Source organism: Myotis brandtii, unplaced genomic scaffold, assembly GCF_000412655.1.
Source record: "Myotis brandtii unplaced genomic scaffold, ASM41265v1 scaffold634, whole genome shotgun sequence".
Taxonomy (NCBI): domain Eukaryota; kingdom Metazoa; phylum Chordata; class Mammalia; order Chiroptera; family Vespertilionidae; genus Myotis; species Myotis brandtii.
In genome coordinates, this window is record NW_005370427.1 from 825,127 (window position 1) to 839,928 (window position 14,802).

Genomic DNA, 14,802 nt, shown 5'->3' on the forward strand with positions numbered 1-14,802 from the left:
GCAGGAACGACAGGCCCAAGCCGCCGCGGCCGCCCACCGGCAGGCCTGCTTACCCTGGGGCCAAGCCCAGCATCTGCGAAGGCAACTTCAACACGCTGGCCGTCCTCCGCCGGGAGATGTTTGTGTTCAAGGTAGGAGCTGGGTTTCTCGTTTCACGGGCAGTTGAAGGGTCCACGGTGTAGCTTTCGAAAATCAGTCCTCGTGCCTTCTAACGCCACCTTCCCAGACGGCTCACAATCAGAAGGTTCACAAAAGTGTCTTAAAAACTAAAGGCACCCATGGGCGTCAGCGTCCAGCAGAGACACGGCACCACCTATTGCCGGGCGCACTCACCGGAGCCGCCGAGGTGCTGGGAGCTGAGGGTGAGGAAATGCCGCCCTGGGAACAGACGGCCAGCCCAGGGGACACCCCGCGAGGAGCTGCCTGGCAAGGTCCCGGAGGCGCCAGTGCAGGCCCCTCTGGAGGAGATCCCTGTCATGGTGTCCAGGAGAGCGCTGACCTGGTCTCCTGGGGCCTGTGAGCTGATTGTTCTCCACGAGGCGTCCCTCTCATTTCACACACACACACACACACACACACACACACACACACACACACTCTGCTTCTGTGCTTACCTAGTTCACATTATCTCTTAAAGGTTAGAAGCTAAAACAGTTTCTACGTTTTGATAAATGTGCTTTTTAATGCCATCGGTTCTCAATCACACCAATACACAGTGTAGTAAAGGAAGTCACATAATATTGAAACGTGAATATAGAATAATACTGAAAAGTCATTTTCTCCCTCAATATTTGTAAACTGATCTTAAAGATTAATGAAAAATATGTTTTACGTTAGCATTAGAGTATTAAAAGAGCCACATTTTTACCAATAGCATCCATTTAAAAATAATGTGCCCTCATTTTTGGTGCTCACAAATCAATAAATAGTGAAATATTTTCCGACTTATGCAGGGTTTCCTATCCGCCAGGGGCTGTACGTAGAAAGACAGATTTCATGTAATGTTTACAGACAGAGCGCTCTGCTCCCTTCCTGGTGCGAGGGTGTGATTGGTGGAACGTGCACCCGGCTCGCCGCCCCCGGGGCTGATTCCCGCGTTCTGGAAGGTCCTGCAGCGCTCCAGCAGCGTCTCCCACCCACTTTAAGCAGATTAATGAATTACGATGCAAGGAGTCCAATAAAAAGCTTATGAGGTCATTTCTGTTTATCCTGCAAGTCGCCTGATGACAAGCGAAGGATTCTGCTTCCACCCTTTTGGCTGAGTTTTAACTCCCGTCGTTACCCCGCAGTATCATAGTGTGTCACCGACGTGCCCACCTTATCGTGGCGGGCACGGAGTCTGGGTTCTGAGACCCTGTTAGACCCGTTAGACCGCACTCTCGGAGGAGACGCGGGTCTTCATGTCTGACGGTCCTTTTCGCCGACTCCCTGCTCTGCTCACTGGGAGCCGAGTGAGGAGTGAGCCCTTGACGAGGTGCCGGTCCAGGATCCGGGGAATAGAAGGTCCCTGGGCCACCGCTCGGGGAGCACGCAGGAGCCGCTATTTCCGTTAGCAAGACAGGTGTGTGAGAATCACCTGTGTTTGAATTCTTCTCGAAACCCCGCCCCCCCCCGTTAACTTCATCAAAACTCTACAGCAGCGGTCGCCAGCCTTTCGGACCTCACGGACACCAGTGGCGCTCAGACCACCGGTTGGTGACCTGCTCTACAGGAAAGAGCTTCTAGCCTCTCCCGGAAGTTAACTTCTGGTTCCACGGGTCTCTGCTTTTTTCTAAGAATTACTTCTGTTGAAGATAACTTCTGGCAGGCGTTCCATTCTTTTACGCTCCACCTGCCGATGGATTTGTCACGTAACTTCATAATTTCTGAACTCATCCCCCGGTTCACACGAGCAGCAGCATGTGCCGGAGCGTCCCGGGCACCATGGCCCTGCCCGGAGCTCGTGCTGCGGGAGCGAGGCAGGCGGGAGCTTCAGTTCTTGTAGGATCAGGAGAAACAGGCCACACTGGCTACGCGGAGTCTAATTTCCTAGGCACGATAAGGAGATTAGCGTTTGGTGTACTGAGAAGTCCGTGTGCTGAGGGAGACAATATAGATATGGTAATGGCAGCACAAAGTAACCAATGATACAACTCAGAAATTCGGAAGATTTGATCAAAGGGAAGAGAGCGTGCTGGGGAGACCCCCTCTTAGCTCACAGGCCCCGTGGACTCTGGGTCATTCACATGTGCCTGGGTGTATGCTGGGCATTTTAATCTCAAAAACTTGGAGTAAAAATGCAAGGTGGATGCTGGTCTCTGACTTACAAATGAGAAAACGGAGAATCAGAAAAGCTGTCCTCCGCCCCGTGACCAGGTTTGTAAGCAGTCCTTGATCACGGGTCTCCTGATTCCAGACTGTGTTTCTCACACTCAGGCTCACCACCAAAAAGAGTTAAGGGCAGTTTCCAGAGAAAGGTGAGCTTCACAGTCTACTTCAGCCAGTGAGCGTGCAGGAAATCTGCACTGAGCCCCTACTGTGGGGGCTTGGGCCTGGCGATGCGGTGCAGACAGCGCCAGCCAGCCCTGCCGCCCCGAGCCCACGTCTGGTTTTCTGCGTGGATGGTCCCACGTCCACTGAGGACGGGAACGCCTGCCGGGATGGAGCCCCAGGTTCTGTTTCCTGTGTCGCTGACTCTGGTCTGATTGCTCCCTGGTACCCACACAGGCCCAACGACCTTGACCTCGAATGAGTGTCATGCCCCCAAACCTGGTCTTCCTCCTGGACTCAGGGCTGCCCTGCTCCCTGCCTTCCGCAGACGCAGCCTGACTGCTCACCGTTTGCTCCTGATTCAGGGTCCCTTTGATATTTTAGGGTCACCCACTATTTGATGTCACTCTTTCTAGTGTAGCTTGATTTTTTTACTTTTTTTCACTATAAACTCTCAGCACAGATTAGAAGCCACATTATCTCCTCAGCCCTCACCCCGCTCTGGTTTCCATGTCTCTAGTGAGAAAGCTCGCTGGCTCTGTCCTCAGCTCCCTCCTCACGCGTCTGTCCCAACCTCTCCCGGGACTCTTCAGCCAGAGCCTCTTCGCGAGATTTTGCTGTTCACTGACTGCCTCAGCCAGCACGCCCTACTTCCTGTTCTCTCCGTGTCTCTCACCATGGTGTGTCCATCGACGGCAGTGCAGGCATCTCAGGGCAGGGCTGGTTCACTGGCTTCCATGGGGCTCGAGCGGATGGGCTGGGCTCGGGGTCACGCCCTTTAATTGAACCCAGCGTCTCCTGTGGATGCAGCACTGACCTGGTGCGACGGTATCGACAGTGCTCCGTGCTGCTTGGGGTCAGTCCCTGCCCAGAGGTTTCCAGGACTATTCTTTACTCAAATTCTATATGTATCATTTTTAGGTTAAAAAAAGACAATCTTGACATAAATAAAAACTAATATCATCAGGCAATACTGTTTTCTTATCAGAGAGGAAGCTTCCTTTACAGCAGGAGTTTCCCGTAATTCCTGGTGGCCGCGCAGGGCATCTGATGACACTGGGATCAGCTCAGCGCCAGGTGCGCTCACCTGAGTGCTTCCCTTCCGTCGGGGAACAGAAATGAAGCCCACTTTCTCCTTGGTCACGTAGGAGGATGAAGCTCTGACTCCCTGCAGCTTCGTCGCCTCTGGGACGGGCACACCTGCACAGGGAGATGAAACTCCACACGGAAAGCCACTCTGTCCTTGGGAGAGGGGGGTGAAGGCAGTGCTGGCGTGTCCGGGTGCTGCCTGGAGACACGTGGCCCAGGGAAGCTGCTCAGCCTCCTTGGGGCGGATGAGGACGGGCAGTGAGCCCCTTTGTGGCGTGAGGAGGCAGCAGGAGCACTCGGCGGCATTTCAGTGCCCAGGCTCGGGTGTACATGAAAGGATGCAGCCTAACTAGAGTCATCCTGAAGCCAAGAAAAGGAAGAAAACTCTCCAACGCCTGGAGTTCTTTTAGTGCAAAAGAAGGACCCTCCCAGCTTTGGGCCAGCTCTTCAGACCAGGGCCTGGGGCCCCTCGGAGCCTCAATCTGCCCCCAAAGGGAGGTGAGGGTCTGCGCACAGCGTCCCAGGAAGCACACGTGTCTCTCTGGGGTTTTGTGAGGCTATTAAACACGCAGCCGCTCTCCAAGTTCCTTGGTAGCCCCGGCTGTTCATCTGTTGCAAGACACTCTGGCATGTATAAATATTTAAACCAGGGAGCTGCCCACCACCGTTATTTACAAACTAGAGGCCCGGTGCATGAAAATTCATGCATTGGAGGGGGGTCCTTCAGCCTGGCCTGCCCCCTCTCATAGTCGGGGAGCCCTCAGAGGTGGGAGGCAACCCAGAAATCAGGGGAAGGTGATGCCCCCGTCACACCTCTGCTGCAGCCACTGCCAGCAGCGCAAGCCTCGGCCGGCCCTAGTTACCTAAGCCTCGGGCGGCCTCAGGCGTCTGCTGGGCAGCCAACATGGGAGGATTGCCTGTGCCTCGGGCCAGCCCTGGGCGGCTGGGGGGCTGAAGGCAGGTCCAGCCGCACCGTGGACCTGCCACTCCCCCACAAGCAGGGCTGAGGGGACTAGGCGCCGCCATCTTTTGTGACAGTGTGATGGTCAATTTGCATATTCCCTCTTTATTAGATAGGATTGTGAGATAGTGTAACTGAAAAGTTCCATAGAAATCAACTGGACTAGCAGCGCCTGGTCGTTGGCTGCATTCATAGCAACTTACTCCACCAGCACAGCTTCTGCTCCAACTCTGTCCTCTCCGCGCTTCACTCCCACCATGGAGGTTCTTGACTGTTTTATTTTTTTTAATTCTTCTATATGTGCTTCTTATGCTGCTTTAAAGTTTCAGAGCATTTTATATATATTGTTTAGGTGATTATCTAAAAGAACTATAGACAATATCCATAGCAAATGAAGACTAAAAAAGTATTTCAGGTATAAACTGCAGCATTAGTCTGTCTTGCAATAGACTGTTTCCACAATAACAGCCCATGCACAGTCATTCACTCTGAAAAGAATGAAGTGACTCTAAGATGAACAATGGTGCTCATTGCTGCTTTCTTGCCAGTAGAACACATTTTGCAAGCAACCCAAACTATCCAGGACTATCCAGTAGCATGGTGATGGCAGAGCATATAGTCCATCCACTCAGTGGAGTGTAATGCAGTCATTTGGAAGTTTAAAGTTGGAGATTATATGAAAAACAGTGAGACACGATTATGATGGATATGCAAATAAAATATAGCAAAATATAAAAATGTATGTATCATAAATTGCATTGTTTGAAATATGTGTGTTGACAAGGCATGGAAATTATAACAAAATGATGTTAGGCAAACTGAAGATTGATGGAATTATGAGTGGATTCTTAAACCGTGTACTGTTGTGATGATGAATAGACACTTAATAGCTTAAAATATAGTGGTATTAAAGCCCAGCTGGTGTGGCTCAGCGGTTGAGCATTGAAGGAAGTCAGGGCTTGATTCCCCATCAGGGCACATGCCTGGGGTGTGGGCTTGATCCCAAGTGTGGGGCGTGCAGGAAGCAGGTGATTGATGATTCTCTCTCATCATTGGTGTTTCCATCTCTCCCTCTCACTTCCTCTCTGAAATCAATAAAAATATATATTTTTAAAAAAGATAACTGTCAGTTGGAATATAAGTGATGGTGAAGCCGAATCATTTTCACAATTATAGGTGGGCAGACACTGCTAAAGTTTTCATTGGAATTTTCCCTCGACCGTGACTAGGCATGTCCTGTTCAACCTGCAGGGACAAGTGTGATAAGCAAGTCAGCCTGGCCAGCGGGGATGTCTGCAGGGGGGCCTGCCGTCTCCATAGCAATGGCCTCTGGGGAGTCAGCTGATGTTTGTTTTTCTAGTTGTGTTGTTTTGTAGGCACCAAGGTGAGAATTTATTCAGTTTACTATAGAAATGCTTTTAAAATTATGCAAAGTGTCAAGATACTTGGCAGTTAACCCAGAGAACTTAATTAATTTACTAGATTCAGCGCAAAGTAGTGCAGGAAGTGGCAGGCGGCCGGGGAGGAGCCTGAGCCCCGGCTGGACTCAGCGCCCCTCCCACTCATCCTGGCCCTGCTGCTGCTCAGGTGCGCAGGGGGGTGTCCGCCACCACAGCTGCACTTGCCAGCCATGAGCCCAGCATCTGGCACCCATTTGTCAGCTGAGTGGCACTCTCGCTGTGGGCACGCACTGACCACCAGGGGGAAGCTGCTACGTTGAGCATCTGCCTCCTGGTGGTCAGGCGCATCATAGCTACCAGCCGGTCATCCGATCGTCCAGTCACTAAGGCTTTTATATATATAGATGCCGCTGCAGCTGTCATTTAGGGAAGTTTGTCAGCTCAGCGAGCACAGTAGGCAGTAGACTGAGGCACACACAGTGTGTGGCGCGGGAGTGAGGGCAGCAGCTACCCTGTCAGAGTCCGCAAGGCCCTTCCTGCCCATCAGCGCCCACAGCTCGCGTGGGTGGCCGTGGGGACCGCCGCAGAGTGTGGGGCTGCATTCCTTAGCACCCTTGCTCCTGAGGGCCACCCACCCCCTCTTGTATGATTTTTTTTTTTAATTCTGTAATTCAACCAAGTGTAGACTGGCTACCAAATAAGAGTGAGGCCCTGAGCATGACCTGATGGCAGGACCGGGAGATGTGGCCTCGGGGCGGGGTACCAGTCACTGACCACCACCTGCACGGTGACTGCAGCCACAGGCAGGGCACAGGCGCAGGGCAGGCACACAGGGCCACACCGGGAGGGAGCTGTGGGGCCTCTCCTGGCACCTGTGAGAACCACGCAGAGTTGCCAAGCTTGGGGGGGAGGAGATGGTGCCGTGAAGCTGAATGAAGTCACTTTGGACCTCAAGGCAAGAAACTGAGCAACAGCTGGAGAGACATGGGGGGTGGGGGGGAGGCGCCACATCACCAGGGTCCTGCGTGCCCGGTGGGAAGCCCGAGGCTTGTTCTGCAGGCAGACCCACCAGCAGTGACCAGGTGGGGACAGGGTGCAGGGCACCGAGCTCAGGAGAGCGTGGAGCAGATGTTGGCTGTGGAGACACGTGAGCCAGCAGAGCCGGGAGGAGCAGGGCTGGGATTTGAGGATCAGGACAGCGAGGCTCTAAGAACTGCTGCTCTGGAGCCAGAACTGGGCCCGAACCAGAGGGTCAGCGTTGGATTTTTTAAATGAGGTCTCACCTGTAAACCTCACAGGCGCTGGAGTTGTGGGGGAGCCAGAGGCCCAGGCAGGAGGCCTCCCGCCAGCGTTGGGTGAGAAATATCCGAACATGGAACTTCGTTAAAGAAGTTCCAGCCTCTCTCTCCTCCGTACGTACAGTTTTTACTGAAACTGTATTCAGAAAAAAAGAGGCATCGCATAGTTAATCTGCCCTGTTGAAGGACAGGAGTTTTACTGGGAATTACATGGTGGTTGCTAAGCCACATCCCACCTGGAACAGTGTGTGCTGGGCCACACCCCGCCTGGAACAGTGTGTGCTGGGCCACATCCCACCTGGAACAGTGTGTGCTGGGCCACATCCCACCTGGAACAGTGTGTGCTGGGCCACATCCCACCTGGAACAGTGTGTGCTGGGCCACATCCCACCTGGAACAGTGTGTGCTGGGCCACATCCCACCTGGAACAGTGTGTGCTGGGCCACATCCCACCTGGAACAGTGTGTGCTGGGCCACATCCCACCTGGAACAGTGTGTGCTGGGCCACACCCCGCCTGGAACAGTGTGTGCTGGGCCACATCCCGCCTGGAACAGTGTGTGCTGGGCCACACCCCGCCTGGAACAGTGTGTGCTGGGCCACATCCCGCCTGGAACAGTGTGTGTGTGTTTCCTGGCTACACTACAAGCTAGTGAACCACAGGTCTTCATGGTCAGAACATGAAGCAAAGACCGTTTAAATCCTGGAACTGAAGCTTACAGCAGCTGATGTCAGAGCTGGCCCCTTGGGTCCCCTCAGCCATCACTTCCCCAGTCAGAATTCTGAAGTCCCTTAGGACAGAGAAACCTTTATGCTGAATCCTGAAACTTTTCGTGTGACTGGTTAAGATATTTTTATTGTGCATATCAACCTCACCCCCTATGATCCAGTAAACAAAAGATCAAATAGAAGATCAAAAATAAATTATAGGATTAGAATTCCGAATAAGTATCTAGAGATTGAATATCATGAACCATTCCATAAGTTAGACTTTGTGAAAATAATTCATTATGGGTATATCCCTTATTTCAGTCTTTCTAAGAAAAAACAATCAATATTAAAGCAGGTGCACCCACTTCCCACACTTCACCTGCTCGGGTTTCCTCGGGGCGTTAGGACCTGAGCTCACAGGCGCTGGTCATTGCTCAGGAGATTGAACTGGTCCCCAGTGTCCCCAAGAGATGCCACCGTCTCTCGAGTGGGTCCCCGCCCGGACGGCCGACCTCACCTCGCGCAGCTGGCTCTCGGGGCCTCTCCCGAAGGGCAGGTGTGTGTACAACGTGTCACTTTGGGTGACTAACGTCAGAAATAAAGTTGGAGACGAAAAATGACAAAGACCAAATTGGGAGAGAAAAGCAAACGTTTATTGGAACAAGTGCCCTTATATTTCACAAAAGCTGATTTCCACCGCGATGCCTTCAATGGCCATTTCCCGCCCAACACCCTGATTGATTTATCCGTGTGAGAAATATTCATACGGGCCTGCCCCGCTCGGCCTCCGAGGGTCTGGGGCATCACAGCGCGTCATGCGGGAGGGGCCGTCACAATGTCACAATCCAATGAATGTGCCTCATGTGCCGCCGAGGGCAGCGGGAGTGAGGCAGGTGCGGGAGCAAGACAGGCGCGGGGCTGCTCCAGTCTGGGGGGGGAAGGAGGGTCCCTGGGAAGACAGGATGACCCTGTGGTTTAACCAGCAACACAGAGACAGGAAAGGCACCCCAGCTAAGCACGCAGCTAGGCCTCTGGAAGGGGTGGTCTGGGCCTCGGCCTGTGCTCCCTCCCAGGGTTCAGCGGACCCCACCTGCAGGGCGGTAGCCACACCCCACGCCCCCATCAGTGTGATGAGTGGGGCTGGAGGATGAGGCGGTGCGGGAGCAAGACAGGCGCGGGGCTGCTCCCAGTCTGGGGGGGAAGGAGGGTCCCTGGGAAGACAGGATGACCCTGTGGTTTAACCAGCAACACAGAGACAGGAAAGGCACCCCAGCTAAGCACGCAGCTAGGCCTCTGGAAGGGGTGGTCTGGGCCTCGGCCTGTGCTCCCTCCCAGGGTTCAGCGGACCCCACCTGCAGGGCGGTAGCCACACCCCACGCCCCCATCAGTGTGATGAGTGGGGCTGGAGGACTGGGTGAAAAGAGGGAGGTTAGAAGTTACAGAACAGTCAGGGGACCGACATGCAGCATGGGGAATAGTCAGCGTGTTGTTGATGATGCAGTTATGTGACATCGATGGCTGTGTGCTGGACTCGCCAGGGGTCACTTCGTAAAGTATATAAATGCCTAACCGCCATGCTGTACACCTGCAACTAAGTGAATGTCTCTGTAATTGAACATTTGTTTCAAAACTTAAAAATAGTTACAGTGTTTCTGCTAAAGACGGGCGCAGGAAGCATAAATGCCCAAAGCCCATCTCAGCGGACGTTCTCCCGTGCCTTGGACCCCGGCTGCATTTAGGAATTATTTGATTAGCAACACAGCAGCCATGAAACCAATCAGTGTGGACGGGAGCGTCACAGCATCGCCCAGCACAGCGCAGGTGGCCACGGAGGTCCCCAGCACACATGCACACACATGCACACACGCGTACATACATGCACACACATGCACGCACACACACACACACACACACACTGGGTTAGAGCCGTCACTGTCGTGTGACAATGGCGTTGTTTGTTGAGGATGTTCTTTGAGTGTAAGGAAGGCACTTACCTGCTGAGCTCCCCACTTCAGTACATACATCCCAGCCACACGGGGCGCAGAGGACTCCCCAGAGCACAGCAGAGGAGGCAGCGAGGCCCTGGTAACCCCCTGTTGTGGCAACAGCCTCCTGACCCCGAGCCCCGCCCTCAGGATCCCCAGCTCCTTGCTGAGTAATTGCCGGGGCTTCTCTGCCAGCCCACCCTGTCTCTCAAGCAACCTCTCGTTCCCTGGCCCTCGCCTCCTTTGTTGCCCGCTCACAGTGTCTCCCTGGGCCCATCCCTCGTGGCCGCCTCTGCTCCCGCCTCGCCGCTCCGAGCTGCAGGGCAGAGGGCTCTGACTCGGTTTCTCTCCGTGTGGGTCACTGCTCACTGCCCCAGGCTTTCGGCCCCCAGTTTCCTCAGCCCTGTGGGCAGTTCTGGGGGAAAGAATATGACCAGAGAGGAAGCTGAAAGCCGTACTCCACGGCACCATTGAACCTCGGCCTCCGCCTGTGTCACATGAGACTCCTGTCCGCCGGCCACAGCAGGACCCGGTCATGGCCCGTTGGCCTGGGACACCACTGCATGCTGTGGGGACAAACGGCAGGTCACCCAGCGGGCAGGGCTTCCTCGAAATGTCCCCGATGCCTGTGCTGAGTGTTTAAGGAAATGGAGGAAGAGAGAATGAGGAGGCTCCCGGGAGGGAAGGATGAGCAGAGGGCGGTGACAGGGGTGGTGTCCCACAGAGGGCAGGGCTCGGGGCGGACAGCCTGGAGGGTTCCTGTGGGTCCAGCCCTGCACCCGGCCATGGACCGCTGGCTCTCGGTCCCTCGCCGGCTGTTCCTCTCTGTCTGGGGCTCCCCGCTGGCCAGGGCTGCCAGGGGTATGTCCCAATGGCACAGGGGGCTCCAGCCCCTGGGAGGCAGGGAGCATGAGCAAATATTCAGAGAACAACAGGTCAATGAAGAAAATAAAACATGATAAATGTATAGAAAATGATCGAGGTGACTACTTGGATTCGATGTTTAAAAATTTAAGTTGGATACACTGCCCTGGGTACATCGAGTCAAAAGAGCCTACACTTTATCCAGCAGGGACTTAGTTTTTATTGTAAATGTCACATTGTTCTTTGGGTCAAAGCCAAAGGGATGGGCCCTGGCTGGTATTGCTCAGTGGATAGGGCATTGACCTGCAGACTGAAGGGTCCAGGATTCTATTCCGGTCAAGGGCACATGCCCAGGTTGCAGGCTCGGTCCCCAGTGGAGGGCACGCAGGAGGCAGCTAATCAATGATTCCCTCTCATCACTGATGTCTCTCTCTCTTCCTCTCCCTTCCTCTCTGAAATCAATAAAAATATATTTTAAAAAACACCAAGGGATGGGAATTCTTGATCGGTGAGCTAAGGACCCCGCGGTCTCCGCTCAGGACCGTCACTGAACGGGGACCCCACTTTATTCTTTTAACATCCATCACCACACACAGTTACAGAATCTGTCTTTTTTTTTTGTTGTTGAATTTACTGGGGTGTCATTGGTTAATAAGATTACATAGGTTTCAGGTGTACAATTCGATATACATCCTCTGTATATTGCATTGTGTGTCCACCACCCCCTTCCCCAACCCCTTTCCATCTGGTAGGAAATGACCACACTGTTGTCTGCATCTATGAGTTTTTGCTTCTCTTTTCTGCTTAATCCCTTCACCTTTTTCATCCAGCCGCCCAGCCTCCCTCCCCTCTGACAGCTGTTAGTCTGTTCTCTGTGTCTATGAGTCTGTTTCTATTTTGTTTGTTAGTTTATTGTTCATTAGAGACATAAACGTTAGACTCAAAACCATAAAACTCTCAGACACTTCTCGTAACCATATTTTTTTCTGATATATCTCCTTGGGCAAGAGAAACAAAAGAAGAAATAGACCCATGGGAGCACATCACCCTCACACGTGTTTGCACAGCCAGGAAACCATCACCAAATAGCCCCCTTCACAGGGCCCTATGGGAGCAATAGGCGGGCAGTGACCAAGACTGGGGTCCGCGCTCACGCTTTCTCAAGATCACTTGGTCATTCTCCGCGACCGTGTAGTTCATCGCCCCAGCAGGACACAGTGGATGGTGACAGAGGACTCCACGACACCTCAGGGCCCTGGGTGCAGGTGGGGGCAGGCGCCATCCCCGCCCTGTGGTGCTCACCACCCCTCCTGCCTCCGGCTCAGAAGCTGGCTCCCTCCACCTGGCAGGGCCTGGGCTGCACCCCCTCCCCCCTCCCCCCGGGGAGGCCCTGGGTGTAACCTCAGTGCCGGGATGAGTGCTTCTCCATTACCTTTGGAACCCCCTGTGGGTCAGCTCTGGGAGGGCGGCTGGAAGCCCCGGGAGAGTGGGGGCAGGTGTCTTGCTGCTCAGGGTGTGCGAGGCAGCGCGGCCTCGGCTCGGGCCTGGGCGATGCTGACGCCTCCTGTGCTTGGCTTGCAGGACCAGTGGTTCTGGCGGGTGAGGAACAACAGGGTCATGGACGGGTACCCCATGCAGATCACTTACTTCTGGCGTGGCCTGCCCCCGGGGATCGACGCGGTGTACGAAAACAATGAGGGCAACTTCGTCTTCTTCAAAGGTGAGGCGCCCCTGCCCTGTCCGCTGCACCCTCAGGAGGTGACCCGGCACTCCTGCTGGTGGAAGGGACCACTTGTGCTGCCTAGAAACACAAATTCAGTGAAGTTAAATTTTAATTCTTTCATTTATGTTTTTCCATGTGGTATCCCATGTACAAGTCAAATTTGTAGACTTTTTAGACTTTGCTTAAAAGCACCAAAAAAAGTAAAATGGATGAATGGATGAATGAATGAATGAATGAATGAATGATTTAAAACACATTTTTCCTGCCCTGGTCAGTAGTTCAGTGGTTAGAGCAGGGGTCCTCAAACTTTTTAAACAGGGGGCCAGTTCACTGTCCCTCACCGTTGGAGGGCTGGCCTATAGTTTAAAAAAAAACTATGAACAAATTCCTATGCACACTGCACATATCTTATTTTGAAGTAAAAAAACAAAATGGGAACAAATACAATATTTGTATTTGCATGTGGCCTGCGGGCCGTAGTTTGAGGACCCCTGGGTTAGAGGGTCAGCCAGCACACAAAAGGGTCTCAGGTTCGATTCTGGTCAAGGGCATGTGCTTGGGTTGCAGGTTCAATCCCACGTGTGGGAGGCAACCAACTGATGTGTCTCTCTAGCATCTGTGCTTCTATCTCTCCCCCTCTCCCGGTCCCTCCCTTCCACTCCCTCTAAAATAAATGGAAAATTGCCCAGCCCATGTGGCTCAGTGGTTGAGCATCGACCCATGCACCAAGAAGTCCCCAATTTGATTCCCAGTCAGGGCATGTGCCTGAATTTTGGGGCTCAATCCCCAGGGTTGGGGTGTGTGTGCAGGAGGAGCCAATAGAAGTCTCTCTCATCGATTTTCTATCTCTCCCTCTCTCTCTAAAATCAATAAAAACATTTAAAAGGAAAAAAAATCCTACTTTAAAATCAATGGAAGAAATATCTTCCAGTGAGGATTAACAACAACAACAAAAAAACAACCAACAATCTAACAAAAAGCCATTTTTCCATGAAGTAAGGGGTTTGGGTTTCTTTTTAAAAGATTTTTGAAGTTGCTTGCTGTTTTATGCAATGAAATCTAGTTCACTTCTCAGACTTTGCTTGATTTAATCAGTTTATATTAAATAGTTTACAATAAACTAGGAAATTGCTCATGAAGGATTCACTCCATCCTGTGGGATGCATTGTTTGCTGTTTGCCTGAGTGGCAGGTGTTGCTGGTGGAGCTGCTCAGGGCCTGGCACGCAGGGTGAGCGCAGAGGACTGGCCCGCCGTCCCCAGCACTTGCTCTGCTCAGAACAATAACCTCAGGTCTGTGGGGCCGGGCAGAGCCGGGCTGAGCCGGGCTGAGCCGGGCTGAGCCGCCGCAGGCTGTGTGCAGCGTGGCTGAGCCAACCCCAGGAGCCAGGTCCAGACCCAAAGGACAGAAATGAGCTTAAACAGGCAAAGACAAGGGGCTCCTGACAACAACAGCAGCAAATAGCAGTCACCTCAGGGTCAGCGCTTGTAGCGAGGCTGAGGGAAACGAGACGTGGCCTTTGGGGCAACTGGCACCAAGTGAGGCTGAACTTCCAGGCGAAGGCAAGAGTCCTTACAATTCATTCTGTCTTCACCGAGTCTCCCTTAAGGAATGGGGGATGGTCTGGCCTCGAGGCCACGCGGGTCCGGCCTCGGCTGTGAGGACACGGAGGCTGCAGTCAGATGCGGTTTCACACGCTGACTGGCCCTGTGAAGTGGCCGAGTTACTTACTCCCTGTGCCTCGGTTCCTCCACTGGGAACGTGGTTGGCATTCCTCGCGGGGGATCAGGTGGAGCATCAGCTGGGACATGTGCCTGCATGGCCCCTGTTTGGCTCAGCGAGTGCCCAGTAACTCTGCCCTCCTGGCATCCAGGATGCTGTGTCCGTGATGGGGAGGCCCCCCAACTCTTCTTTGTCTCCTGAGCAGCAGGAGCAGGAGGAGGGGTACTCAGCCTGCTTCCTTGCTGGCGGCCGGCAGTGTCCCTGACCCTGTGCCGGCTCTCACGGCCTGTCCCTTGATAAACATTTTTAAAACTCCCTTCGACATTTTCCCATGCAGGAATAAGCATGTAATTTAAAAAATTTTCGTGGGATTCTTTGTTTAGTGTCTGGCCCCTCTGCCAAGTCCTTCAACTGCACAGGATTGAGCACACTGAGTATTTCCATCATTGTATCCACCGCTCCCTCAGTGACGGGCTATACGAGGCTCTTAGTGGACAGATACCAGATGGATGAGTGGATGGATGGATGGATGGATGGATGATGGATGCATGGATGACTGGGTGGGTGGATGGATGGATGGATG

At 53.2% G+C, this 14,802-nt stretch overlaps 1 protein-coding gene across 1 annotated transcript in view; it reads left to right on the forward strand.

The window, feature by feature from the left end:
• The window catches only part of MMP16 (matrix metallopeptidase 16 (membrane-inserted)), a 180,465-nt gene that overhangs the window by 153,686 nt on the left and 11,977 nt on the right, over positions 1-14,802 (forward strand). The window contains exons 7-8 of the mRNA XM_005880345.2: positions 1-131; positions 12,357-12,495. Of these exons, the coding sequence (XP_005880407.1) occupies positions 1-131; positions 12,357-12,495 (270 nt within the window). The remainder of the gene's footprint in view (positions 132-12,356; positions 12,496-14,802) is intronic.